The sequence below is a fragment of the Panthera tigris genome, chromosome D1 (assembly GCF_018350195.1).
Source record: "Panthera tigris isolate Pti1 chromosome D1, P.tigris_Pti1_mat1.1, whole genome shotgun sequence".
NCBI lineage: Eukaryota > Metazoa > Chordata > Mammalia > Carnivora > Felidae > Panthera > Panthera tigris.
Window position 1 is genome coordinate 42,776,692 of NC_056669.1, and position 26,982 is coordinate 42,803,673.

Genomic DNA, 26,982 nt, shown 5'->3' on the forward strand with positions numbered 1-26,982 from the left:
AACAACAACAAAAAATATAGGCAGTAAAGGAAAGTTGATATTTACAGAAAACTTACTATATGTCAGGCATGTGACCAGGTACTTTCACCTGAGTTACCTCATTGAATCTTCACAACCCTTCTTCCATTGTCCTCATTTTGCAAATGAGGAAGCTGAGAGGGCAAATAACTTGCTCACAATTTCATAGCCATTAAATGCTGGGGCTAAAATATGAAAATCATGGGACTCCTGGGTGGCTCAGTCAGTTAAGTGTCCAACTTTGGCTCAGTTCATGATCTCACGGTTTGTGGGCTCGAGCCCTGCGTCAGGTTCTGTGGTGACAGTTCATAGATTGGAGCCTGCTTTGGATTCTGGGTCTTCCCTGCTCACTGCCCCTCCCCCATTCAAACACGTGTACTCTCTCAAAAATAAAAAATAAACATTAAATAAATAAATATGAAAGTCATAGTTGTCTGACTTTGAGAAATAGTGATAATTTGAAATCATTCATATTATTTAACTACTTGAACTCCTTGTATGGCTCCCTGCACTCTCCATTACCACACTCAAACATGGCGTATTGGGTCCTTTTTCATCTGATTCACCCTTCTCCTTTCCATTTCCCATCCCTCTCCACCATGCAGCATTTGGTAGACTCATTTTCCTTCTGCAGTGACCACCTGTTCCCTTTGCACAAGATCTTCTCTCAGACATAAATACTGTCCCATCTACCTGAATCTCCCTCTGTCACCACTTCTTTTATTCCCCTTTCCCACTTGCAAACTACTCATCATCCATTAGGACTCCTCCAGCATCTTCTCCTCTGTGAAGCTTTCCCTTTATCATTAAATGAAAACTACAGGTTACAGACATTTAACATCTTACAATATGTTTTAAAAAGCATTATTGTGTTTATAGAAAGAAGCAGTTTTATTTTTTTCTTTATTTGAAAGAAGTTATTTTATATGTATGAAAACAGTGAGGCTCAAGATATTTAATTTCTACTTTATATAATTTATTATTGTTTTATTTTCTACATTGAGCAGATAATATCATTATAACTAAGAACAAAATGTATTTCCTTAAATTAAGATGGAGGGTTGGCCATCAACTTCTGCTATCCATCTTTTAAAGAATTCACTGAAATGAAATACCGAAGTGCAAAAGTAAAACAAAACAAAAAGAGCAGCAGTGTGTAACATCCTTTAGTTTATTTTAAAATTTCTCCTTATGGTCCCCAAGATGGGTACAGTTCCAGGCATAAAATATTTACACTGTAATGCTCAGGAGAAACAAGTACAAACAGGAATATCTATTTCCTCTTCTGTGTTTCTTTTAACAGAGGAAAAATTTTTTGTAGAAGATCCAGCTAAACATTCTTTTCGTTTCATCATAATAGGGTATATACCTCTTAAACGAATCACTACCAAAGGGAAGAGTTTTAATGATTGGATTATGGACCAATCAAGAGATTCCTGAGCTGGAAGGAAGTAACCCTTACTGAATACATGAAGGATGAGGAACACTCAACAGTCATCAGTCAGACACTGTCAACAAGAAAGTGGGTAGGGAGAAATCAAACTGTTCTTATTACATTATAACTGCTAACCCAATCTTGATCACCTTTCCCTCCTAGGCTCCTTCACTGATCATAAACCCTGTACATCCATGATCAACAATTTTGTATCCTCAGCCCCTTCTCTGAATGTTTGCTTGACTTCCTTGCTGTAACTGGTTTCCTCAGAGGACCCTGCTCACCTGCAAGTTGTTTTATTTCACATGCCCCCACATATCTCAGGGCTAGAAGATCTGCTACTAGTTTTTACTCTCCCTTGGCTCTTACAAATATTTTTCCTTTTTTTTCTTAACAAAAAAACACGACTATTATAGCTCATACCAAAAGTTACCACGTACTACACCTTCTGGATACTTGTCAAAATTGTCAAAACTTCTCATTCATTAGAGTGTTGAGTTCCTAATTCAATGTTTTTCACTCTATTTCTACTCTTGTCATCATTCTTCACGTGCAACTTCTGTATTCAGTTGGATGTAAAGGAAAGAAAAGCAAACTCCAAAAATATAATTATATAAACTATTTATACATAACTAATCACCTTATGCTATACTACACATTAAAGGAAAATAGAGATAAACAAATTTTAATGGTCAAAAATATTACTAAGTTTTGCTTCTGAGATCTAACTTTCTAGGTGACTTTTTTCAGCAACTTCATAATATGCTGCAGACAGAGTTCGATAGTATTAACATTATATCTCATCTTTTAACTTACACAATTTAAATACAAGTATTCTGTCTCAACTGATAAGACATTTTGCCTTTATATTGTACTGCAGGAAAAATAAAGACTGAGCCTCTCTTTAAACAACATGCATCCTAACTGCCTGATTCTTTTCCTTTATCTCTAAACAAGCACCTCAACAGACATTTTGAGTTTGCTTCCTAATCTCTAATGCACCTCAATCATAAATCAGCTCAAATTTGACGACAGTGTAGCTGTTTTCATTCCTCATTACTACAGCTCGCTCTAGTTTACCCAGAGATGAAGATGGAACTTCATGACCTCATTAAATCACAGAATTGATAAGGAGGAAATATACCACACTGCACACACTTTATTTGATTTCTAGGGTTTAAGTGGAGTCTCAGAAGGGGAAAAGAGAATCTGCAGAAAACTTTAAGAAACAGTGAATAAAACCTTCTTAAATTAGTGAAAGACAGAAGTTAACAAAGCCAAGAATCTCAGAGAGCCATAAACAGAATAAATTTGAGGAAAACTAGGCACATGGTAAAACTGCTCAAAATTAAAGACAAAATGACATATGTTATATAATTTAAATGACTGTAAAGTTCTCATCAGATGCCAATACCAGACAAAAGACAATGAAAAACATTTAAAGTTATGAAAGAGGAAGAAAATAAGGTCATGTTAGCAATCTATATTCAGGAAAAGTATGCTTCAAGAATTAAGATCAAATAAATATTTTATACATAGAAAAAAATTACAGAATATTTGTTATCACCAGAGTTCATATTGCAGTAAATGCTTAAGAAAATTTCACAGACTACATAGAAATATCATAGCAAAACCAAAATTTTTCAGAAACAAATGAAGATCATTGGAAATTAAATACAAAATACTATTTGAACTCTTTTATCTTACAGAGAGAGCACAAGAGGAAGAGAGAATCTCAAGTAGGCTCTAAGCTCAGATCTCAGTGTAGAGCCCAAGGCAGAGCTTGATCCCATTACCCTAGGATCATGACCCCTGATGAAATCAAGAGTCCAATGATCAACTTCCTGAGCCACCCAGGCACCTCAGCTCTTAAATGAATTTCAATACATATAATGTTCAAAGAAAAATTGATAATTGTTTTGTAAGGTTAATATTGCAGTGCACATATGCTACTTTTGACAGCTATAATATAAAGAATGATAGAGGAAAGGGTGAATGGAAATATAGAAATCTGAGTTTTTCATATTGTGTGTTAAGCTGTACCAAAAATAACTAAGAATTGAGAGAAGTAGGGTGCTTGGGTGGCTCAGTTTGGTTGAGCATCTCTTGATTTTGGCTCAGGTCATGATCCCAGAGTTGTGGGATTGAGCCTCAGGTTGGGATGTGCATGAAATCCACTCGCATGCTCTCTCTTTCCAATAAAAGAATAAAATAAAATAAAATAAATAATTGAGTGAAGAGTTATTGATGTATGATATAATCACTACAGCATCTACTAAAAAACCCAATGCAAGGACAGATAGCCAAAAGATAAATTGAAATGAAATAAAATTTTAACTACTCTTCCCACTACCAAAAATAGGTCAGAAAATGAGAAGTAAAGGAAAATAAACACAGCAAACAGAAAACAATAAATTAGTAGACCTAAGTTTTAACCATATCAATAGTTACATTATATGTTAATGGACTAAATACTGAAATTAAAGGGCAACAGATTACCAGAAGGAATATAATAGCAAGTTGCTACTATCTGCTGCCTACAGAGGACACACTTTAAGATTATCAAAATGTATTAGACATCAAGTTGCAATTAAATGATCTCTGTTGAAGGTACATTTGAATTCTAAAGAAAATGATAGATTAAAAGTAGATGGAAGCATGTAAATTTAAGCATAAGAAGTTTGATGGAGTAATATTTATACCAAATAAGATAGACTTAAAAATAGTGATCACCAAAGATAAGAAAGGATATTTCATAAAGATAAAAGGGTAGTTCTGTCTTAAGAGCACAACAGTCTTAAGGTATATATGTCTAATCAATGAAATTCATAATATATAAAGCAAAAATTTACATAATTAATGGGAAAAATATACATTTTCACATTCCTAGAGATTGTGACTCCCTTCTTGATATAACTTGATCCCCACCCTGCCAAAATCAGTAAAAAAGCAAAAAGAATAACCCAGATAAAGAAAAATAATCATGATCATATAGGTTGATGCAGGAAAACAACCTTTTGACAGTAACAACATCCATTCATGATAAAACAAAAACAAGAACAAAACAAAACTCCTAGCAATCTTGGAATAGAGGGGAGTTTCCTTAACTTGATAAAGAGCATCTACAACAAATCTATAGACAATGTCACACTTCATTATGAAACTGAATGCTTTCCCCCTAAGACTAGAAACAAAAAGATGTTTGCTCTCACTCTTATTCAACATACTTCTGGAATTCCAGTCAGCACAATAAGGACAAAACAAACAAATAAAAATCCACATGTAAAAAGCGTATGGTTTGGAATGGTAAAAATACAATTGTCCCTATTTAAAGACGGCATAATTGTCTACATAGAAAATCCCAATGAATCTACAAAAAACTTCCAAACACACGGGTTTCCACAGGCCACATGAGGCAAGGCCAACATAAAAATCAACAGTGTTTCTATATATTAACAACAAATATGTGGAGACTGAAATTTAACACAAGATGACTTAAAATTTCTCCGAAGAAAATGAAATCCTTGGATATAAATCTAACCATACAGATCTAGGATCTGCATCCAGAAAATTACAAAATGTTGGTAAAAGCAATCAAAAAAGACCTAAATAATTGGAGAGACTTGCTATGTTTATGGATTAGAAAACTGGACATGGGAAAAATGTCAAAACCCAAAACTGGTCTATAAGATTAGTGCAATTACAATCAAAATCCCAGCAATGCCTTTGCAGACAGAAGTATGTTTATTCTATGTTTTCTATAAAAGGGAAAAGGATACAGAATAGCTCAAACAATTGTTTGGAAAAACAAAGTGGGAAGAGTTATTGTACACATTGCGGAGGCTTATTATATAGCTTCAATAATCAAGACCATGTGGTACTAGCAGAAAGTAGACATACAGAGTAATAGAGAATAGAGAACCCAGAAATAGACTCACTCAAATAAGTCCAACTAATTTTTGACAAAGGTGCAAAGCATTTAAATGGAAGAATAGCCTTTCAACAAACAAATGGTGCTAGAACAATTGGCCATCCATAGACACAATAATACACCTCAGCCAAACTTTACATCTTATGTAAAAATTAACTCTACATGAATCACAAATTTAATGTAAAATGTAAAGTATAAAATTTGGGGGCAGGGGAAAGAGGATAAAAGGGATCTAGAGTTAGTCAAAGAGTTCTTAGATATGAACCTAAATGCATCATCCGTAACAGGAACAACTGATAAACTTGACCTCATTAATTAAAAACTTCTTATCTACAAATGACTCTGTTAAGACATGAAGAGACAAATAATAGAGTAGAATATCCGAATACCACAAAGCCAACAAAAGACTTTTATCTAGAAGATATAAAGAATTCTAGGGTTGCCTGGGTGGCTTAATCAGTTAAGCTCCGACTTCAGCTCAGGTCATGGCCTCGTGGTTCATGGGTTCGAGCCCTGCATTGGGCTCTGTGCTGACAGCTTGGAGCCTGGAGCCTGCTTCGGATTCTGTGTCTCCCTCTTTTTCTGCCCCTACCCTCCTTACGCTCTCCCTCAAAAATAAATGTTAAAAAAATTTTTTTTAATATAAATAATTCTCAAAGCTCAACAGCAGAAAAACAAAAGAACAGCAGCAACAACAATAAAAAACCTATCCTAATAGAAAAAAATTCAGACATGAATAGATATTTCACTGAAGAGAGTATGCAAATGATGAATAAACATGGGAAAAGTTATTCAATACCATTAACTCTTAGAGAACTGCAGATTAAAATCACAATGAGGTATCACTATGTACCTGTTAGAAGGGGTAAAATTAAAAATAATGATAATGTCAGTGGAAAAGATAAAATGATACAGCCACCCTAAAGAGCAGTTAGGCAAATTCTTCTACAACTTAGCAAGGGGATTTATGCAAGATAAATGAAAACCTATGATCATGTAAAACCTATACACAAATATTAATAGCAGCATTAATCATAATATCGAAACACTGAATGTAAAAAATCTCTCCATGGGTGAAAAGTTAAACTGTAGAACATTCCTATGACAAATGAATAAAGAGACTGAAAGACTCGATATTTTAAAGATGCCGCTTCTCTTCTAAATTCATCTATTGAGTTGATGCAATTTTAATAATTTCAGCAGGGTTTCTTTTTTGTAGGAATTCAGAAGTTAATTCTAAAATTAACTTGGAAATACAAATGGCTTAAAATAGTCAAGGCAATTTTTAAAAAGAAAAATTTGTAGGATTAACTCTACCTCATTTTCAGACATATTATTAAGCTACACTAACCAGCACTGTGTAGTGTTGAGATATAGAGGTCAATAGAAGAAAATGTAAATCTAAAACCAAGCCTCACATATATGGTCAAGTGATTTTGGACAAAGATGTCAAGGCAATTCAAGGCAGAAATAGAGGTTTTTTTCTCAACAAATGTTGCAGGAATAACTGAATATTTGTATCTAAAAAATTGCCAACCCTTACATCATACCATACTCAAAAATTAACTTGAAGTAGACCATTGACCTAAGTATACAAGCTAAAATTATAAAACTTCTAAAAGAAAAGATAGAAGAAAATTTTCACAACTTCTCATAGGCAAAGTTAGAGAGCACAGAGTATGAAACAGAAAACCAAAAATTGGTCAGCTGAACTTTACCAATATTAAACTTTTCTGCCCTTCAAAACCTCCATGAACAAAAAAAGGCCAGCCATACAATAGAAGAAAATATTCACAGTACAGGTCTGACAAAGGAATTGTACCCAGAATACATAAAGAACTCCTACCATTCAATAATAAGAAAACAACTTAAAATAGGAAAATATGTGAGCAGAAACTTTATAAAAGATATGCAAATGTCTAATAAGCATAGGAGATGATGCTTTACATCACCAGTCATAAGAAAGATGCAAACTGAAACCATAATAAGGTACCACTACATATATATTAGCATAGTTAAAATGACAATATTTGGGGCACCTGGGTGGCTCAGTCGGTTGAGTGTCAGATTTCAGCTCAGATCATGATCACAGTTCTGGGTTTGAGCCCCATGTCAGGCTCTACACTGACAGCTCAGAGCCTGGAGCCTTCTTCAAATTCTGTGTCTCCCTCTCTCTCTCCCCCTCCCCCAATCAGGCTGTGTCTCTCAAAAATAAACATTAAAAAAAATTTTTTTTAAAGAAGTAAAATGACAATCCTAAGTACTGACCAGGTTGTGGAAGAGCTGGTACACTCACACATAATAGGTAGGAATGTAAAACATTACAATTATTTTTGAAATCTATTTGCCATGTTCTTTAAAAGTTAAACATGTTTATCATCCAATACAGCCATTCTAAGATAAATGAAAATGTATGTCCACACAGATACTTGTAAACTCATGTTTACAGCAGCTTTGTTCATAATAATCAAAAACTACAAACAACCCAAGTGTCCAACAACTACACATTACAGTATATGAACACAATGGAATACTACTCGGCAGTAAAAAGCAATGAACGGATACATGCAACAACCTGGATGAATTCCAAAATTATTATGCTGAATGAAAGCAGGCACACACATAAGAACGCATACTGTATGATTCCATTTACATAAAATTCTAGAAAATGCAAAGAAGCCATAGTGACATAAAACTGATCAGTGACTGGGGGGCACCTGGGTAGCTCAGTGGGTTAAGCGTTGAACCTGATTTCAGGTCAGGTCATGATCTCATGGTTCGGTGAGTTAGAGCCCCTCATAGGATTGGCGTTGTCTCTCTTTCTCTACCACTCCCCACTCATGTACTCTCTCTCTCTCTCACAGAATAAACTTAAAAAAAAAAAAAAATGATCCGTGATTGCCTAGGGCTAAAAGTGAAGATTGCATGATGTAAAAATTTCTGAATCTCGATTGAAGAAGTGGTATGTTGGGAATATTACACATCTGTCAATACTCTCAAATTTTAGGCTTTATAGGATGCAGTTCATTTTATGTAAATGATACTTCAATAAAACTGGGTTTTGTTTTTATTTGTTTAATGGCACGTAAATGTCATGGTGACTGCCTTCAAGGAGTTCATCACCACTCCCCCAAATGTCACTCTTCTCCATGCTTAGAGGCTGGTGGATTTGCACTGATCCTTTGCTCTCATTTTGTCCTATCCGTGTGACTTCTGTTTGCAACGTGGGACAAACGTTTAATTTGTGGCAGACAGAATCTGCAACTTTTATCTCGCCTCCTTTAAATCTGAGTTTACAACCATCTAAGTCTTCCTGACAGAATGCGATGTTCATTAAAACTGCTTATTAAGCATGAAGAAGAAATAACATTCAGCTGCAGTCTAAAGTTACATGAAGTTGAAACATCTCAGAATAAAGCAACCAGATACTTTTTCTGTAGATGAAGTTAGGGAAGAAAAATCCACTCCTGCAACATTCAAATACATCGTACCCTGAGTGGTTTAAAGGGACATTTTAAGCTACCATAAATTAATGTGATATCACGTAATTTCACACAAAGTTTACCTATGTGAATATAACCACTTGTAATAGACTTCCCACTCTGCAAAAAAACGTTTTTAAACGCTCTGCAATAAACATCAAGACAAACTTACCGAAGAAATGATTTAATATTTTCAGCTTTCATCTCAGATACCAGGTTCCACCGCATACTTTGATGATAGCCCAGTGAAGTGGTGCTTTCTTTGAAAGGCTTAATAAACCAGCCTGGGGTGGGGAGTGGGGAACGGGGGGGGGGGGGGGGGGTGGAAATATATACATATATACATGTTACATACAGACATAATTGTTTTTAGCTTTTATAAACACTAGAAGCCAAAAAATAGTGCTTGCATAAGAAACAGTTCACCGCAGGCTTTACAAAAATGTTCATATTAAATTCAGAAATCCTTCAAATTCTGCTGTGCAATGTAATTTTGGGTGGGTTAAAACTAGTTTTATGTGAGAGAGAAATAACTTCTCTTTCTACATGTTCTGCATCAAGGCGCGGGGCCTGTCTTTCTCATTCTCCTCGGGGTGGTCTAGTTTGTAGCACAGCGCCTGACACACAAGGAACATTCCACGAATATCTATTTAGTAAGTGAGGAAGGAAGGGCAGTTTTTGCAGTGCTGTCCACATTCCTTGCTAGTTTTGGCTTGTTAAGCGTGCTTGTAAATGAAACCATCTTTTCATCCCTGTGGATAGGTAGATAGTGACAGCTCTGACCTGCTTTCCTAACAGCTCCTGGCAGTATCCTCAACTCGCTGTAAACTTTAATGAATGTGGATTTCAGTCGCACTTTATTAGGAAGGTCAAAGTCATCCCACCGGGGTTCCAGCTGGGCTGAATTCCGCGGGGCTGGCCACAGCTCAGGGAGCCCCGCCAGGGCCTCCAGGCTTTCTGTGTCTCCTCCCCAGCATCAGAGCCAGAAGCGCCAGCCCCGCGCTGGGGACACGGGGCTCTGGGGACACGGGGCTCGTACTTACCCACCATAAATCCTGCCAGGAAAGATGCCAGCACCGCAGCCAAGCACATCCAAAGGTAGAGTCGGCCCCTGGACTTCGCCATGCCTCCCTGAGGACCGAGCTTGGGGGGCTGGCCAGAGCGGGCCTCTAGCCTGCAGACCAACAGAGAGCACCCCGGGAAGGTGGTGAGAGCCCGCCCACCAGCAGGCTTTCTGCAAAGCCTGGCCACTGCCTCCACCCTCCCAACCAGGCCCAAACAACTCGTTGCCCCTGTGGTCCTCAGGGGGCCTTCCCGGGGAAAGAGGAATTCCTGCGATGGGAGGAGACAGAGCCTTCCCATTGGCAGGCAACTTCCATTCTGTTGATCCTGTAAAAACCGGGACAGTCTGCTCTGGGGGGATGGGGAGGGGGTGGCTGCCGGGAAAATATCTCTAATTGTTTCCTAAATAACTCAACTGTCAACCTTGAAAATAAAACAGTTAATCTGCCAACAAAAATGAGTCAAGAATAGCAGAAAATTACAATTCCAAACATGCCTTGCTACAGCAAAACCATAGCAGGAGAACCAAGGAGATTAATGCTCTTTTATGGAGGGGTGGGGGCACTTGGGAGGGCTGCTTTAAACAAGTCCATTGGAGTACAAAGTCTACTTTGTAGGAGTTTAAAGTTTACTGGCTTTTCATTGGCTGAGTTATGACGGTCTCTCATTGGCTGAGCGGTTGCTGGGGGAGGAGAAAACCTTCCTTCCTTCCTTGTGCTGGGGTATATCCGCTTGCAAGGTTCATCTCTTCTGGCTCTCCTGGTCTGCATCTGCAATTGGTGATGAGTGGCAGAGTGTGAGAGCTTCCCCTTCTGACCTCTTCACTCCATTTTAGTTAAATTTACCTTTATTAATTTTTACATTTCTTCTCTTTGACCAATATCTCTCCTCAAAAGCATCACTGAGCAAGAGTCAGGTTTTCCATATTTAGTGGTTTTGTCTCTTGGGTCCAGGAAGGACTTTTCCTGGTTGTCATGTCCAATGTCCGAGGGAAAGTACAACATACCAGTCGGAAGCCACTAAAGACCACATGGTAACAGAAAGGACTTGGAGGCAGAATTCTCAGGCACTTCCCCACTCAAGTCCATATCTTCTCAAAGTCATAAGCATTGGAAATCATCTCTGAAGCACTGAGCTAGCATCGCATTTTTCAAAACACTGTTTATACAAAAGTTTGACGGGGAACAAAACCCAACACTTAAAATAACTATACAAAGCAAAAGTAGTAACGTGACAATTCCAAACTGTAGGATTGCCCTCCACCAAGACTCTAGGTCAGAAAATAGCCAACGAAAAGGTTTATTGGCTCTTATTCCAATTTAGGGGAGCAAGGTTCTGCCTTAGGAAGGCAGAACTGAAGTCATGTATGTTTCCTGGAAGTCCCCCACTTAAAACAACCATGAAAGCAGATTAGTGGATACAGCAAGAGCACACTGAAAGAATTAACTGAGTGCGTTTTGGAAGATACAGTACAGGTGTAAATATGAAGCAGTAGCTGATGAACTTGTTGCAAAACTTCAAAGATGTTTTAAAACGAACCGTTTGGAAGCAAATATGTTATCGATAATACAGATGTAAAGTTGTACATTCAGAAACCACGAATCTGAGTTAGAATCAGGAGTCAGTAATTCAAGATAAAAGACTTTTGTGAATTCTGAACCTTAACCCTTCAGAGAAAGCTCATGGGATCGTGATAAGATTGTTTCCAAAAGGCCATAAACAAAAGAACAGGTTTCCTCCTTTTGCAAGAATTTGGGAAATGCAGACAAAGCATTTTCTTTCCACAAGAGATCGAGCAGCAGCAAACAGTGAGGAAAAGGGCTACAGGCCTGGTCTGGACATCTTGGGAAAGCTGTCTCGTCAGATGTTGTCTGTTTCGATTCAAATCTTTACTTTCATGTCACCACCAGCTGGTGTGCAGTTCCAGTCAGGGTTTGATGCTTTCTTTGCATGGGTCATGTGAATCCAAGAATCTATTCCCTGGAGTTTAATGGCCCAAGAGTTGGTTAGCAGTTTCTGATAAGGGCTTTTCCAGTGAGGCCTTTCTGGAGGGGTCTATTCCAATAGATGAAATCTCCAGGTTGCAGAATATTTGAGGTCTCCCAGGAGTACATGGTGAAAAGATTGCTCTACCAAAGCATGGTTATTTTTAATAGAAGCAACTAGGCCTTTACAATATTAAAGTAGATCTCCTTTTATCAACTGTGAGTCAGAGGAGGCAAGGGCCAAGTACATAGGACACCCTGTGACCATCTCATCACTGTGCTACAAAGGATGAGGGTCTCTGAGTCCCAAAGGGGGTGGATCTGAGATTTAGAGGACCAACAGCAATGCTTTGGAGGTATTTGGAGGGTCTGTACAAATTTTGCCAACTAGTGCTGTTAGTGCATTTGACTAACCCTGAGGACGGAAGATGGCATTCACAATGGAAGTTGTAAAACTGTCCAACAGACTTGTTGAAGCACCTGACTGGTAAAATGACCTCCCCAATCACTATGAAGGTTAAGAGGGGTTCCCCAAGGAGGGATAATCTTTTCTAACAGACTTTTAGCCACAGAATAAGCATTGGACTATCTACAAGGGAAAAGCTTTGGTCCAATGAGAAAATAAACCATAATTACAACACATTTATATCCATGAGACAGGGATGCTGTATGAAACCCATTTGTGTGAATAGGTTTTGTTTTTTTTTTTTTTTTTTTGGATTATACTTTGGACAGGTGAGACAAGCAAGGTAGGTACTTTTTGCAGCCTTTTTAATATTTCCCCACCAACATTCCCAAACACTGTTAGTTTGTCAGTAGACCAATCGTTTAATGCATGTACAATGGTAAGTAGTGGAAATTCTAGGACTTCTGGCAAGGCAGGATTGTTAGATCTAAACCAGAGTTATCTTTGTTTGTTTGTTTATTAAACCAACAATTATTAGATTTCTAATATTTTTCCCTCTCTGAGGCCAATTGTTGGATTGCTTTTGTCAGTATTTCCAAATCATCATTTGAGAGAACATCAACAATGAGAGAGGTTTGGGTCTTGGTTTCCTTGAGATCAGTGTTTTGGTGGGAATATCAGTGAGGCAGTTTCCTTTGGACTCTAGGGGTCCAGTCTGGAAGGCCCAGGAAGCTTAATAATAGCCAGAGTTGCCTGAAAAAGTATAGTATCTAATAAATTTTGAAAGTGGGAGCCATTTTTTATTTTATTCCCATTGTTGGTGAGGAAACTTCATTGTTTCCATAACATTCCAAAGTCATGAGATACTCCAAAGGCACACCAACTCTCGGTATAAATGTGGTTTTACCCTTGGCTAAGGGTAAATGCATATAACTCCAACTATTAGGCCAAAATAGCCAAAGGGAAAGGAGCTGACTCAATGACTTCCAAAGGAGTTGCAATAGCATACCCAACACAATATTTATCATTTTAATCCTTTAAATTTAACCATTAGTAGGGGCGCCTGGGTGGCTCAGTCAGTTAAGCGTCTGACTTTGGCTCAGGTCATGATCTCACAGGTTGTGAGTTTGAGCCCCGTGTCAGGCTCTGTGCTGACAGCTCAGAGCCTGGAGCCTGCTTTGGATTCTGTGTCTCCCTCTCTCTCTGCACCTCCCCCACTTGTGCTTTGTCTCTCTCAAAAATAAATAAAAAATGTAAAAAAAAAAATTAAAAAGGAAAAGAACCATTAGTAATCCATGAAAAATCTGCACGGGTTAGAGGAGTTTCCTATAAATTGTCACAGGGAGTCAAAAGGTGATCTATCAGCATTAAGCGGTCACGTGGGATTTCCTCCATGATGGAGAGAAGAATAGCAGGACTAAAGGTATTGTAGGAGAAGGTCATATAAAGGAGCAGTTAGCAGGATGATGACCCAGAAGGGAAGTAACCGAAGTGTTGAGGGTGATGAGAATTCAGAAGAGCTTCTGCTACATGGAACACAGGATGGTTAGAGGATCCTGTGATTATTTCTCCCAAGGCCTTAAAACAGAAGAGCAGTAGCAGGAATGACTCTAAGGCAAGGGGGTTATCCCCATGCTACAGGGTCCAACTGTTGATTGTAATGCCCCATTGGTTGATAGTGCTCCCCGTATTTTGGGGTGAGTATTCCAAGGGCATGGCTTTCCCCCTCACATGTGAAGAGGGAAAAAAGAAGTTGATAATTAGGATGTCTGAGGACAGGGGACTTAATTAGGCTTTTCTTTAATGTCCCAAAAGCTATGTCATCGTGATCCTTCCAAATAATAGGGTCATTTTCAAATAAAATATATGGAGGTTGAGCCCCAAGAGAGAAGTTTGGAATCCAATTTCAATAGTAGACAGCCAGTCTAAGAAAACTTCATAAATAGCACTTAGTTTTAGGTTTTGGGAAGTTCAGGATGCCATGAAGCCTACCTGGATCCAAATGTAGTCCTTGTTCTGAGATCAGGTACCCTAAGTATCGAACCTGAGTTTGAGCAAACTGCATTTTTTCTTTGGAGACTTTGTGCCCCTTTGAGGCCAAAAGTTTTAACAGATGGATGCCGTCTTCCTGTGAAGAGGTGTGAGAGGGGAGCAGAGAAGCAAATCACCTATGTATCATAACAAATAGAACCTGCAGAAAACTTCATCATCCAAATCAGCCTTTAAGGTTTGTGAAAAGAAAAGACTCTCACCCTGGGGCATTACTGTTCAGATTTATTTCCAGTCTTCCCAAGTGAAAGCAAAGAGATACTGGCTATCATTATTAACAGGAATACGAAAAAATGCTGTGCAATTATAGTGAAAAAATTGCTTTCGGTAGGAATGTGTGTCAGGAATAACAACATGCCAAGGGACAACAACGTTATTTATTGTTCAGAGGTCCTGGACAAATCTCCATCCTCTACCGCTGCATTCTCTCACAGGTTAAATAGGGGTATTATAGGGACTAGGGGAAGAGAATAGGGACTAGGGCAGGGGAAATGGGGCCCTGAGCCTTGCAATCTTATATTATGGAGCTAATGCCTTAGAAGGACTTCTTTATTTGTAGGTTAATTTATTAAAATTGATTAATAAATCTTTATTAATTCTGAGAAGTTTTGAGGGATCCACCTGAGTCTTGATGGGAAGTACACTGGACTCCACCATTGTCATTTAGACATTTTGCCCATAAGAGGATGGTAGCTGATCCAAGAAGAATAAATGATCATGGTCTCCAGACTCAGCTATAGTGACATCAGAGACAGAGCAAATAAAAGATATCAAAGAGTCATTTACTTTCCCTGGTTGCTTATTTAGATTACTACTGTCAAATTCTAGATTTCCTCTTTTTGGGTGAAAGAAATTCCAGCATGATTATTTTCTAAGAAATCTTGGTCCAATAAATGAATAGTGGTGGAGGAACTAAGGAGAAGAGTGTGCATGTCACAAAGGCCTAGATAAAAGGAGAGACAGACAGAAAGGAACCTGTTGGCATTTATTAAAGACCCCCAGTATCTGAACTGTTTTCGTACTCTGGGATGGGGCTGATTTAAAGCAGTGGGGGTAAGCACTGGGAGTGTTGTTCTGGTGTCAATAAGGACAAAGAGAGAGTCATTCCCAAACTGGAGAGTGGTTTCTCTAAGCCAATTAGGAAGGAATACTGAGAAGAGCCCCTGTAGTTCCTCGGTGTGCCATTACTGGGAATGAAGAGGACATTGGAAAGACTGGCTAGGGGGCTGATGGCACCTGGAATGCTTAAATGTGTAACAATCCTTTTGTCCAATGTCCTGGCCCTTTGCAAAGCTGCCAGAAACTAGGAGGTTTTTGGTTCTGTAGAGGGGCCTTTGATTTCCAGAACTGAAAATTGGAACTGTAGCCATCTTTCTTTTAGGTGACTTATGTGGGATATGAACAAGCTAGTTTGCCAAATTGCCTAAATCTGGAGTGGACACAGTTCCCCATTCCATCAAGTTTCTTTTAACTAAAAGGGAAAGATCCCCTTTCAGTGCATTAATAAAATTAAAAGCTACCCACGTGGATTCAACATTGAAACAAAGACCAAAACTTCCTTTACAGACATTTTGGAGTGGACTGTAATAGACATAAACAGTTTCACCAGGTTTTTGTGTACAAACCTGAATTTTGTTCTCATCAACAGGTTTATGAAAAGCTACTGTAATTGTTTGGTGGAGATTTCCAATGAGAGTTCCAAGTATTTTGCCAAAAGTTAGGGGTTTATTTTTCTACATCCCTTTCAAGATGTCCCCATTGAGTTAGTTTTATCCAATTATTTGGTCTGGCCCTCACCAACAGGCAGGTGGACTGATATAAATCTGAGAAACCAGGTTGCACATTTGAATAACTATGCTAAATTCTTCAGCAAACCTAAAGGGGTCCTCAGTCACTTTAGGAAACTACAGCTTAAAATTCAGGTCTTCATAAGAAACTTGGGGTTCATTCAGATCCTCAGAAAACTTAACTTTATAGGGGCTGATTTTAATACATTCAGAAGAGGAAGAACTAAGAAAGGATTCGAAGGAAAAAGGAACTTAAGCGAAAGGATTAGAAGAGAGAGGGGACATATACAGGAGGAAAGGCTGGCACAAAGGAATAGAGAAAAATGGTACTGGAGGAAGGCCCTGTGCACAGGTGTCTGGGTACAAATGAGGGGGAGGGGGAAAATAGTCCTCAGAAGCCATTTTGATTCCTTTCAATTGTTTGTTTCAGTTAACTTAGAAATAGTATTTCACAAAGAAGCAGAATTAGAATTCCAAAAAACATTTGGAAGCCTCAAGGTATCAATGAAATAGGCACCCCAGTTTTTGTTGTTTTTCTTTTAGCTGTGACTTTCTAACTGGGGAAATCCGAAGTTCCCCATAATGGCCATTAAAGTTCTAAATTGCTTTTGATTAAGTTGGTCCATTTAGTTAGACATGCACATGAGGAGGGACCACAGTTTTTAAACATAAAACCATCTGGGGTTCAAGAAGGAAGGGACCCTTCAAAGCATTTTGATGACTAGAATTCCATTTTTTTTTTTAGAAGTGTTCTCTAAAGCAAAAAGCAAAGTTCCTAAATGGCACAGTTCCAATAGGAACACCCTGGTTCCAAAAAGGAGTCTCACCAAAGATCAGCAGAGTTCCAAAAGGCACAGCCTGGTTCCAAAGAGGAGGCATACCAAAAGCTGAACAAGTACTCTCAGAAAGACCCAGACCAAAGTAGATCCCAAATGAAGCCTGTAGAGATCACTACAAACACAAAGAAAGCAGAGACCAAATCCAGGAGAAAACTTACCCTCAAACTCCAGGGTCGGCAAGAAAGCAGTGAGCTCAACTGGCTCTTTGGGGTCTAGCACCTGTTTGCTCACTAGCCTTGGAGTTATTGGGGGGTCTTCTTGAGATCCCATATCTGCTCACCAAGGAATGTTAATCTTAAAAGTTAAACTGTCACTTATTTCACTAACAAATATGGGTTATTTCGGGAGTTGTAGAGAGTTCCAGTTCAGGACACGCAAGCTCCCAGAGAACAAAGAAGAATGTTCTTTTCTGGGGGCGGGCAAAGGGGGAGGGAGAATGATTGCTGTTATAATCAAACAGTCTGTTGGAGTAAACTGAGAGTCTGAAGTATAGTGGCTTTTCATTGGCTGGATTGTGACAGTATTTCATTGGCTGGGCTGTTGGGGAGGGATGACCTTTCTCCCTTCTGCTGGGTCAAGTAATAGGATTAGAAAGGTAAGTCTATCCCTGTTAGGGTCTGTAATTGGTGATGAGTAGTACAGCATGAAAGCTCCCTCTTCTGTTCTTCCCACTCTATTTTCATGAGCTTTCTCTTTGTTAATTTTCACACTACTTTCTTTCTTGTGTCTTTGCCACCTCCATTCAATTGCTGAATTTCAGCAGCAGCAAAGTGCATATAAGTACTGCTCTTCCTTCCCTGTTTATCATTCTGCTGCCAGATTCTGTCCTAAGTTCTAACTGGATACACTTGGGAAACATTTCTGATCCAGGCTGCTCCACTGTAACCTATTAGTTCCTTAACCCACGCATCAATATCAAAACTAATCAGATTGAGTTCTTTTGTCCTCTGTACCTAAGCAAGGCTCCAAATTTCCATAATTCTCAGTTTCTTTTTCTGTCCTGGGGTTTTTTCCTTACCTTATTAAAATATTGTAGGTTCAAATGAATAAGATTAACCACTATAAGTGCCTTGCACCATAATGAACAAGAGGTTCTCAACAAATGGCATCTTCCCTGCCCTCCCCTTCATATCAGTTATGCAGCATTTCTCTTTAGAAGTGTTTAGAAGGTTTGCACTCCTGCACCCATCCATTTCATCCTAAAGGAAAACCTTTAGCAATTCATGACTGAATTCCTTGTATCCAACCAAAAACAGTTTTGCAGCCAAACCAAACATGCCTACTGAGTAAATAATGGAGACAGTACATCTACAGTTATACTTCCAATCTTCATTGCACTGTTTGATTCCTTGATGATCATAGTTAAGACACCTCTCTTTGGTCCTAACAGGTTGCCAAAAGAGTCTAAATTCATTTTTATTGTACTGTAATTGATGATAGATATACTGGATAGACTTTTCCCTTGGAACTTTCGTAGAATCCCTGAGAGTTAACTTTGAACCAAATATCTTTAGTCAACTAATTGATTTCAAAATATCTGTAACTCAACAACAACAAAAACACCTCACAAATGATTTGATTAAAAAATGGACAGAGGACCTGAATATTTTTTCTAAAGCCAACATACAGATGGCCGACACGTGAAAAAATGCTGAACATCACTTTCATCAGCGAAATGCAAACCACAACCACATGAGATATCACCTCACACTTGTCAGAATGGCCAAAGTAAAAAACACAAGACATAACAAGTGTTGGCAAAGGTGTGGAGAAAGGGAAACCCTTGTTCACCGTTGGTGGGAATACAGTGGTGCAGCCACTATGAAAAACAGTATGGAGGTTTCCCAAAAAATTAAAAATAGAAATACCATATGATCCAATAATTTCAATGCTAGGTATTTGTCCAAAGAAAACTCAAACACTAATTTAAAAAAATACGTGAACCCCTATGTTTACTGTAGCATTATTCACAATAGCTAAGATAAGCAAGCAATCCAAGTGTCCACCCATAGATGAATGGATAAAGACGTGGTATAAATATATCATGACCAATTACTCAACCACAAAAAGAATTTGTCATTTGTGGGGCACCTGGGTGGCTCAGTCGGTTAAACGTCTGACTTTGGCTCAGGTCATAATCTCACACGTCTTGTGGGTTCTAGCCCTGCATTGGGCATTGTCCTGACATCCCAGAGCCTGGACCCTTCTTCAGATTCTGTGTCTCCCCCACCCCTCTCTCTCTGCCCCTCCCCTGCTCATGCTTTGTTTCTCTCTCAAAATAAATAAATAAATAAATAAACAAGCATTAAAAAAGTTTAAAAAGAAAGAATTTGTCATTTGTGATAACATGGACGTATCTAGAGGGTATTATGCTAAGTGAAATAAGTCAGGGAAAGACAAATACCATGTGATTTCACTTCTATGTGGAATCTAAAAAACAAAAAACAAAACAAAAAAACGATTCTTAAATACAGACAACTGATGGTTGCCAGAGGGAAGGTAGGTAGGTGGATGGGCAAAATAGGTGAAGGAAAGTAACAGGTACAGACTTCCAGTTGTAAGTCAGGGAAATGAGAAGCACAGCACAGGGAATATGATCAATATTTTAATAACACTGCATGGTAACAGAGACTGCACTTACCATGGTGAGCACTGAGTACTGTATAGAGTCTTTGAATATAGATGTTCATCTGCAACTAATATAACACTGTATGTCAACTATATTTCAATAAAAAAGATTTTTAGAATACTTCTATATTGCTAAAAAGCCCTAACATGATAGAGCCAGGCTCTTCCACCCATTTGACATACCTTAACTGATGCCTCCAGCTTTTCTATTTTAGAGGTAAACACCTGCAAAAAGACATTTTCGTAACAAGTTCCCCCACCAAGGCAGCGGCGTATATGGCTAACTAGAATGAAGTTCTTCAAACAGAAGCAAGAGCCAATGAAGTAGCTGTACTCCTCATAATTTAAGAAACATTTTCCTAGAACATCTATAATTATTTTCATCATTAAAAAGTATTGGAATTTTAATAAATATCCAGTCTCTGGGTTTTTTTTTTTATTTTTTTTAACGTTTATTTATTTTTGAGACAGAGAGAGACAGAGCATGAATGGGGGAGGGTCAGAGAGAGAGGGAGACACAGAATCTGAAACAGGCTCCAGGCTCTGAGCTGTCAGCACAGAGCCCGAAGCGGGGCTCGAACTCACGGACTGCGAGATCATGACCTGAGCCGAAGTCGGACACCCAACTGACCGAGCCACCCAGGCGCCCCTTCCAGTCTCTGTTTTAACAGTGGGGTGACAAGGGTCTTCTCTAGGTCACAAACAATATCAAACATTTTATGTGTCAGTATACACAAATATATGCTATGCGTATACCTTTTAAGGACTTACATAATTTATCTCATCCATGGTACCATTTGCTATTGACTACATCATTCTCATCTCTTTGTTGGCAAAAGAGAAGGTAGAAACTAATGACTATAAGGCCTTATTTGAGAAATTTGTTTTTGTACTCCAACCTCAACTTTTATTGCTAATTAAAGTTTGACTAAGAGAAGAAATCAGTGTATTCACCAGCACAATTTCCCAATGTGATTAATCTTCCCAAATTAAAATTATTTATTCAACCAATATTTGACAGGTTATAGCATGCCAGACATTATGAAAAATTGAGGATATGATCCTGGCCTTTAGAAAGCCTAGGATACAAGGAGAAGGCAAATATTGAATATGTAATTAAATGTGAAGAGTTCTAAGAAGAAGCAGCATTACCTTAACTCTGAACGTCGTCGCTGCCTCAGTGGGTGGGATCTGCCATCTTTATCTTGCCAATCCATTGTATAAAAGTCTGGTTAGCTGGTTTAGCAAGTCTTTGGCCTTTTGTTGATACAAATACAACTTCATTGTTAAGTTGCTCATATATAATCTTTTCTCCCCTCCCTTGTCTCCCATCCTAAAAGAGCTGATCTTATAACTTCAAACCTCAAATCCTGTCAAACGAGTCACAGAGAGATTCGAAAACAAAGTGTGACATGTACTGATAAGGTGGTACATGTAGAGTCATCAACATACCAGTAATTAAAATTTGATAGAGAAGGAACAATATTTAGCTTTTTAACACATTTCATGTTTTGTATGATGATGTTGTCTTATGTTTCACATGAGAGGGATCACCTAGATGCTAACTATACAGATATGGACTTTATGCCATTAATGATGTCTCAAGGTGACAGGATGTCTGGTCATCCAGACAACAAGGTTCACTTTCCAAAATAAATAAATAAATAAAATAATGGTTGATATCATGATGGCTGAGATTTGTGACAAGAGATACATCCTAGTTGAGTATTTTCAAACTCCTGGTGGAAAAACCACCAAAAATCAGTTTCAAACTTAAAATAAGATGTTAGAATGTCAGTACATTATATAGTATACCATAACCTATAAAGCAAGTGAGAAGTGAGAAGTAGTACAGATAGTGAGAAAAGGGTACAAGACTAATAAAAGAGGGAAGACATTTGAAAAGAAAAGCAGAAAACCATGATTGGATGACTTTCTTCTGATGTCACAATTACTCAACAGTAAATGTAGAAATTAGAAATGGCCCATCAAGTTAAAGTGTAAAACAGAGACAGGGCCCCTACGCATGCTTTCTCATCAACACAGGATGTGTGTAACCATGATGCTAACATTCCAGACAGAGGTTTGGCAATGGTAAGTATATCATTTGGCCTTTAAAGCAAATTTTCCCGCTCAGTATTTCTTTCCCTGTATCATTAACATGTGCCTTCAGCCCATTTTCCATGACAGCTTTTACCTAATAGTGCTAAGATCTTCCAACACACTTGCATCATCCAGCCTCATTTATAGCCTCTATCCTTGTGTGCCTTCAGTATCATTTAATTATGAATAAATCTCTCTAGATTTTTTATCTTCCTTCCAGCCCTTTCTCTATTCTATCCTACCTGACACCTGTTTTCGGTGGATGATACCACTTTCCTCAAACCAGATAGTTTTCCACTTCATGGGGAAGTGGAAATGGGTCCCATGGAGACTCACAGGGTCAGAGAGGAAGGATGCACCTTTGTTCGGCACCATTATTCCACTGTGTCTTTTTTGAAGTTGCTACCCTCTGATTACATCATTTGCTTCCTATTCTCATCCTTGGCCCCAGTTGAACACCAATGAGTTCTCTCACCTTTGGCAGTGGTTTTAATGGTTTCCTTGTAGATTCTGGGTGAACCTCTGGGCCTTCACTCTTTATTTTCTTTCACACTTGTATCCAATCCACCCGTAAGTTCTGCTGGCTCAGCAGTTAAAATATCGCTTGAATCCAGCTGCTTCACCAGTATTCTAATCTTAGCCACAATCATCTCTCATCCAGACTTCTGCATCAGCCCCCAAGTGGTCTCCGCCTCCACTATTACTCCTGTTTAGACCATCTCTGACTTAGCGGAGTTTTCTTCCTAAACTAGCAATCAGATGGCGTTATTATCCTTCAAAGTTTTCTCATTAAACTTAAAAACAAAATTCAGACTCAGAGGGGCAACCAAACCCACTTGATCTAGCTTTTAAATCTCCCCTCCCTTCAAAGTAAGACAACACTAAGGAAACACATCCAAACCAAATTCATAGAAACCAGGAAACCACCGCATCAGCAGAGATCACCAGCATCACAAAGAACCAGACAATCCCAAAGGGAGGCGTGGGGTACTATGGCTCTCCTAGTGATGGTGTAGCATGTCCATATGCCTACAAATGAAGAAGGCTTGGTAAACAGAAAATGGCCAAGAAAGTTCCTGGCCTTCTTCCACAGTATCGTCCAAAGGGTCCCTAACAAGGTAAAACAGCAAGAAAAGGGTATTCAACAATTTTAGAAGTGGATGCAGTTATTGGAAAAACTAACATTTTTTGTTTTCATTCCATTGTAATTAAGTGATAACTCTTCTTGAGCACCCAAACTGACTGAGGACAATACGATTCATCACAATGACAAAATAATCACTATTCTGCAAGCCCTAGCCATAATGAAGTTCAATCCTACAGTTTCTAAACTGCATTACTGGTATTTGGGACTCGGTGCTTAATCTCTGCTAAATCTCAGACCAACCCGAGAAAGTCATCCAGACATTTGCCAGGCTTTTCACTACTACTGGCTTTCATGTAGAATGCCTTATTAGACCCAGACAAGCAAGGCTATTCAGGAGTAAGTGAAAGAGGTTTTCAGATAATTGAGTGGCGAAGTTATTATAGACTTTGGCTCACACATAGAAAGAGGGTGAAAAAGTAAAGTCAAATGGGGGAGAAGAGACAAAGGGTAAAAGAACCATGGTGTGGTTCAAAAGGATGTGAAATAACTGCTTCCGTGAGTGCTCTCTGGCTCTCACAAAGACCCAAATTTTAACAACCTATCTATCCTAACTATTTAGGAGGGGCACCTGGGTGGCTCAGATCATCATCACATTGTTTGTGAGTTCCAGCCCCACCTTAGGCTCTGTGCTGACAGCTCAGAGCCTGGAGGCTGCTTCCGATCCTGTGTCTCCTTTCTCTGCCCTTCCCCCCGCCCACACTCCGTCTCTCTCTTTCAAAAAATAAATAAACATTAAAAAACATAATAAAACACAGGTCATCCTAACACAACAACACTAAATTTGTTAACCAATATACACATTCTATTTACTTTTCCTTAAAGCCTCTTTTCCTAAATAAGAATGGTATTAGAATACTTTATAAAAGTTACTTTACACTGGAACAAAATGTAGCTTACATCTTGCAGAAGACGAAAAAGGCCCCTAAAACTAAACACATAAAACTGGACTTAAAATGCATGAAAAATTACAAGACATTCTTATGACTTTTTCTTCAAAAAGATTTAGGAAGCACTAAACTTCGATAAACTTGGAAAGATTAACAGATATCAACTCCATCATTCTGGTCATTCCTGTTGCCATCTTTTGAAGGAAAGGGGTGTGGTGAGTGGGCTTACTATAAAGCCAGCTTCTTAATAACAAAACACTGTGTTTTGCATATTGCTTACAGAAGACTGACCTTGAAATTTATTGGCCTCAAGAGACACATGATCCCCTTCTCTGCCCCCAGGCAAAATACAGCCAAGGAGAGAGACTATCCTAGTGGATACTCAGCTTTCATGAATTTTATACTATTTCTTATATGTATTAGTTTTGGTGAAACCAAATTTAAAAACTAATCTACAAATACAAAATTTAGAATGAGGTAATTCCTATTTACTTTACACTTTAAAAATTGTTTTGGGGGCACCTGGGTGGCTCAGTCAGTTAAGTATCCAACTCTTGATTTTGGCTCAGGTCATGATCTCATGGTTTGTGGGTTTGAACCCCACATTGGGCTCTGTGCTAGCAGCACAGAGCCTGCTTGGGATTCTCTCTCTCTTCCTCTTTCTCTACCCTTTCCCTTGCTCACACTTTCTCTCTTAAATAAGTGAATGTTTAAAAATAAATAAAATAAAAAATTGCTTTGGATACTTGCTCTGTAGGCATCGGGAAGCACCTATATTTAAAACAACTCAAAAAGTAAAAATACAATTACCATACAATCCAGCAATTCCACTTTTGAGTATTTGATGAAATTGAAAACACTAATTCAAAAAGATTTATGCACCCCTATGTTCATTGCAGCATTTTCCAATAGTCAAGAAATGGAAACAACCTAAACGTCCACTGATGAATAGATGAAGAAAATGTGAGAGAAGGAAGATGGCAGAGTAGAATGATCCTGAGTCACCACCTATCACAGATGCATTTCAGCAGGTGACCTAGTGCAGAAGCAGTTTGAATAGCACCTGAGTTATACATGAAGGAGATTTATGGACAATTTTAGGACATGTGCCAGAGAGTCAGGGATCTATGGGAGCTTTCTCTGGAAACAGGAGTGCTGGCAGGTGCCATTTTTCTTCTCCTCCTTCAGCCTAGACCACCAATGGTTGCAGAACCAGTTTTGACACTCTCCTTTTACCTTGATACCAGTGCTTGCCCCCATAGACCTGCCCCACCCAATCTGCTTACCTCAGCAGACAACCCCTCCGAACCACGCCGGCCCTGCCTCACCTAGCAGGCAGCCTCACCAGGACTGGCATCCCTCCAAAGCGACTACTGCCCCCACAACACTGGGCAGGTGGCCTCCGCTGGGACTAGTGTCCCATCAAAAGGATGGAAAGCTAATCTCACACACCAGTGTGCCTGGAGTAGCTGCAGCTGGGCCTCTCAGCTAGCTGGGCCAGGAGGAAACCCTGCCCACCAGTGCACCAGCAGCAGATACAGCTGATCATGGCAGTCACCTGGGATAAGGGCTGGCCCCACCCACCAGCACACCTGCTGGGGCTGCAGCAGGGCTTCTCAGCCAGCCATGCAGGGGACAGAGACCTTCCCACCAGCGCATCCAAAGAGTTGAGGCTCAGTCACAACAGGAGGGCACACACAGAGCACACAAGGGACACCCTTTGAGCTCCTGGTTCTGGTGACCAGGGGGTTTTGTGTTCCAAGGCATCATAGGATGCCTTCTACATAAGGCTACCACTTTCAAAACCAGGAGAGGTAGCTGAACTATGTAAAACATTGAAATAAACACAGAGAGACAAAATGAAACAGAGACTATGTTCCAAACAAAAGAACAAGATAAAATCACAGAAAAATAATGAAATAAAATGGAGATAAGCAATCTACCTGATAAATAACTCAAAGTAATGGTCTGAAAGATATTCACTGGACTTGAGAGAAGGGTGGATGAGCCTAGGGAGAACTTCAAAGAGATGGAAAATATAAGAAAGAACCAATCAGAGCTGAAGAATAACTGGAATTTTAAAATATGTTAGAGAAAATCAACAGCAGATTAAAAGGATGCAGAATGGATCAGCAATCTGGAAGACACTTAAGCTGAACAGCAAAAAAGAAAAAGAATTTTAAAATGAGGATTAGGACCTCTGCAGCAAAATCAATAATAACATATGTAAATAACATTTACATTATATGGGTTCCAGAAGGAGAAGAGAGAGAAGGTGGGAGAAAACTTTTTTGAAGAAATAACAGCTGGATAAATAGCTAGCTTCTAACAATGAATCAGGAAGAAGTAGAAAATTTTAACAGACCAGTTACTAGTAGCAAAATTGAACCAATAATCAAAAAACCAAAACCAAAAACCCAACAAACAAAAGTCCACGACCAGATGTCTGCACAGATGAATTCTACCAAACATTTAAAGAAGAGTTAATACCTATTCTTCTTAAAACATTCCACAAAATATAAAAAGGAATACTTCCTTATTCATTCTATGAGGCTGGCATTACCCTGATACCAAAACAGGACAAAGGCACTACAAAAGAGAAAATTACAGGCAAATATCTCTGATAAACACAGATGCAAAAATCCTCAACAAAATATTAGCAAACTGAATTCAAGAATACATTAAAGTGATCATTTACCATGATCAAGTGGGCTTTATTCCAGGGAGGCAAGGGTAATTCATCATCCTCTAATCAGTCAAATGTGATGCATCACATTAACAAGAGAAAGGATAAAACCCACATGATCATCTCAATAGGTGCAGAAAAAGCATGGGACAAAATACAACACCTGTTTATGATAAAAACACTCAATAAAGTTGGTTTAGAGGGAACACACCTCAACATGATAAAGGCCACATATGAAAAACCTACAGTTAATGTTATACTTAATGGTGAAAAACTAAAAACTTTTCCTCTAAGATCAGGAATAAGACAAGGATGTCCGCTCTCACAACTTTCATTCACCATAATTCTGAAAGTCCTGGTCACAGCAGTAAAACAATAAAAAGAAATAAAAGTCATCCAAATGGATAAGGAAGAAGTAAAATTTTACTATTTGTAGATGACATACTATATAGAAAACCCTAAAGTTCCACCAAAAACCTATTAGAACTGACAAATGAATTCAGTCAGTTTACATGATACAATATACAGAAAACCTGT

The 26,982-nt window shown here is 38.7% G+C and overlaps 1 protein-coding gene across 6 annotated transcripts in view; it reads right to left on the reverse strand.

Moving 5' to 3' along the window:
- NAALAD2 (N-acetylated alpha-linked acidic dipeptidase 2) overlaps nucleotides 1-22,606 on the reverse strand; it is a 72,820-nt gene extending 50,214 nt beyond the window's left edge. For 2 of the 6 annotated variants that reach the window (XR_006208122.1, XM_007079007.3), the window contains exons 1-4: nucleotides 17,153-17,374; nucleotides 14,312-14,447; nucleotides 9,910-10,040; nucleotides 9,039-9,150 (exon numbers count right to left, since the gene is read on the reverse strand). Coding sequence is in view for 5 of the 6 variants with exons in the window: in XM_007079007.3 (XP_007079069.2) it covers nucleotides 9,039-9,150; nucleotides 9,910-10,040; nucleotides 14,312-14,447; nucleotides 17,153-17,264 (491 nt within the window). In the remaining variant the exon portion in view is untranslated. Of the gene's footprint in view, nucleotides 1-9,038; nucleotides 9,151-9,909; nucleotides 10,041-14,311; nucleotides 14,448-17,152; nucleotides 17,375-20,774; nucleotides 20,880-22,200 lie in introns of those variants that run through there. The other 4 variants (XM_042957789.1, XM_042957790.1, XM_042957791.1 and 1 more) reach the window with 4 other exon arrangements.
- Between the last annotated feature and the right edge of the window lie 4,376 nt (nucleotides 22,607-26,982).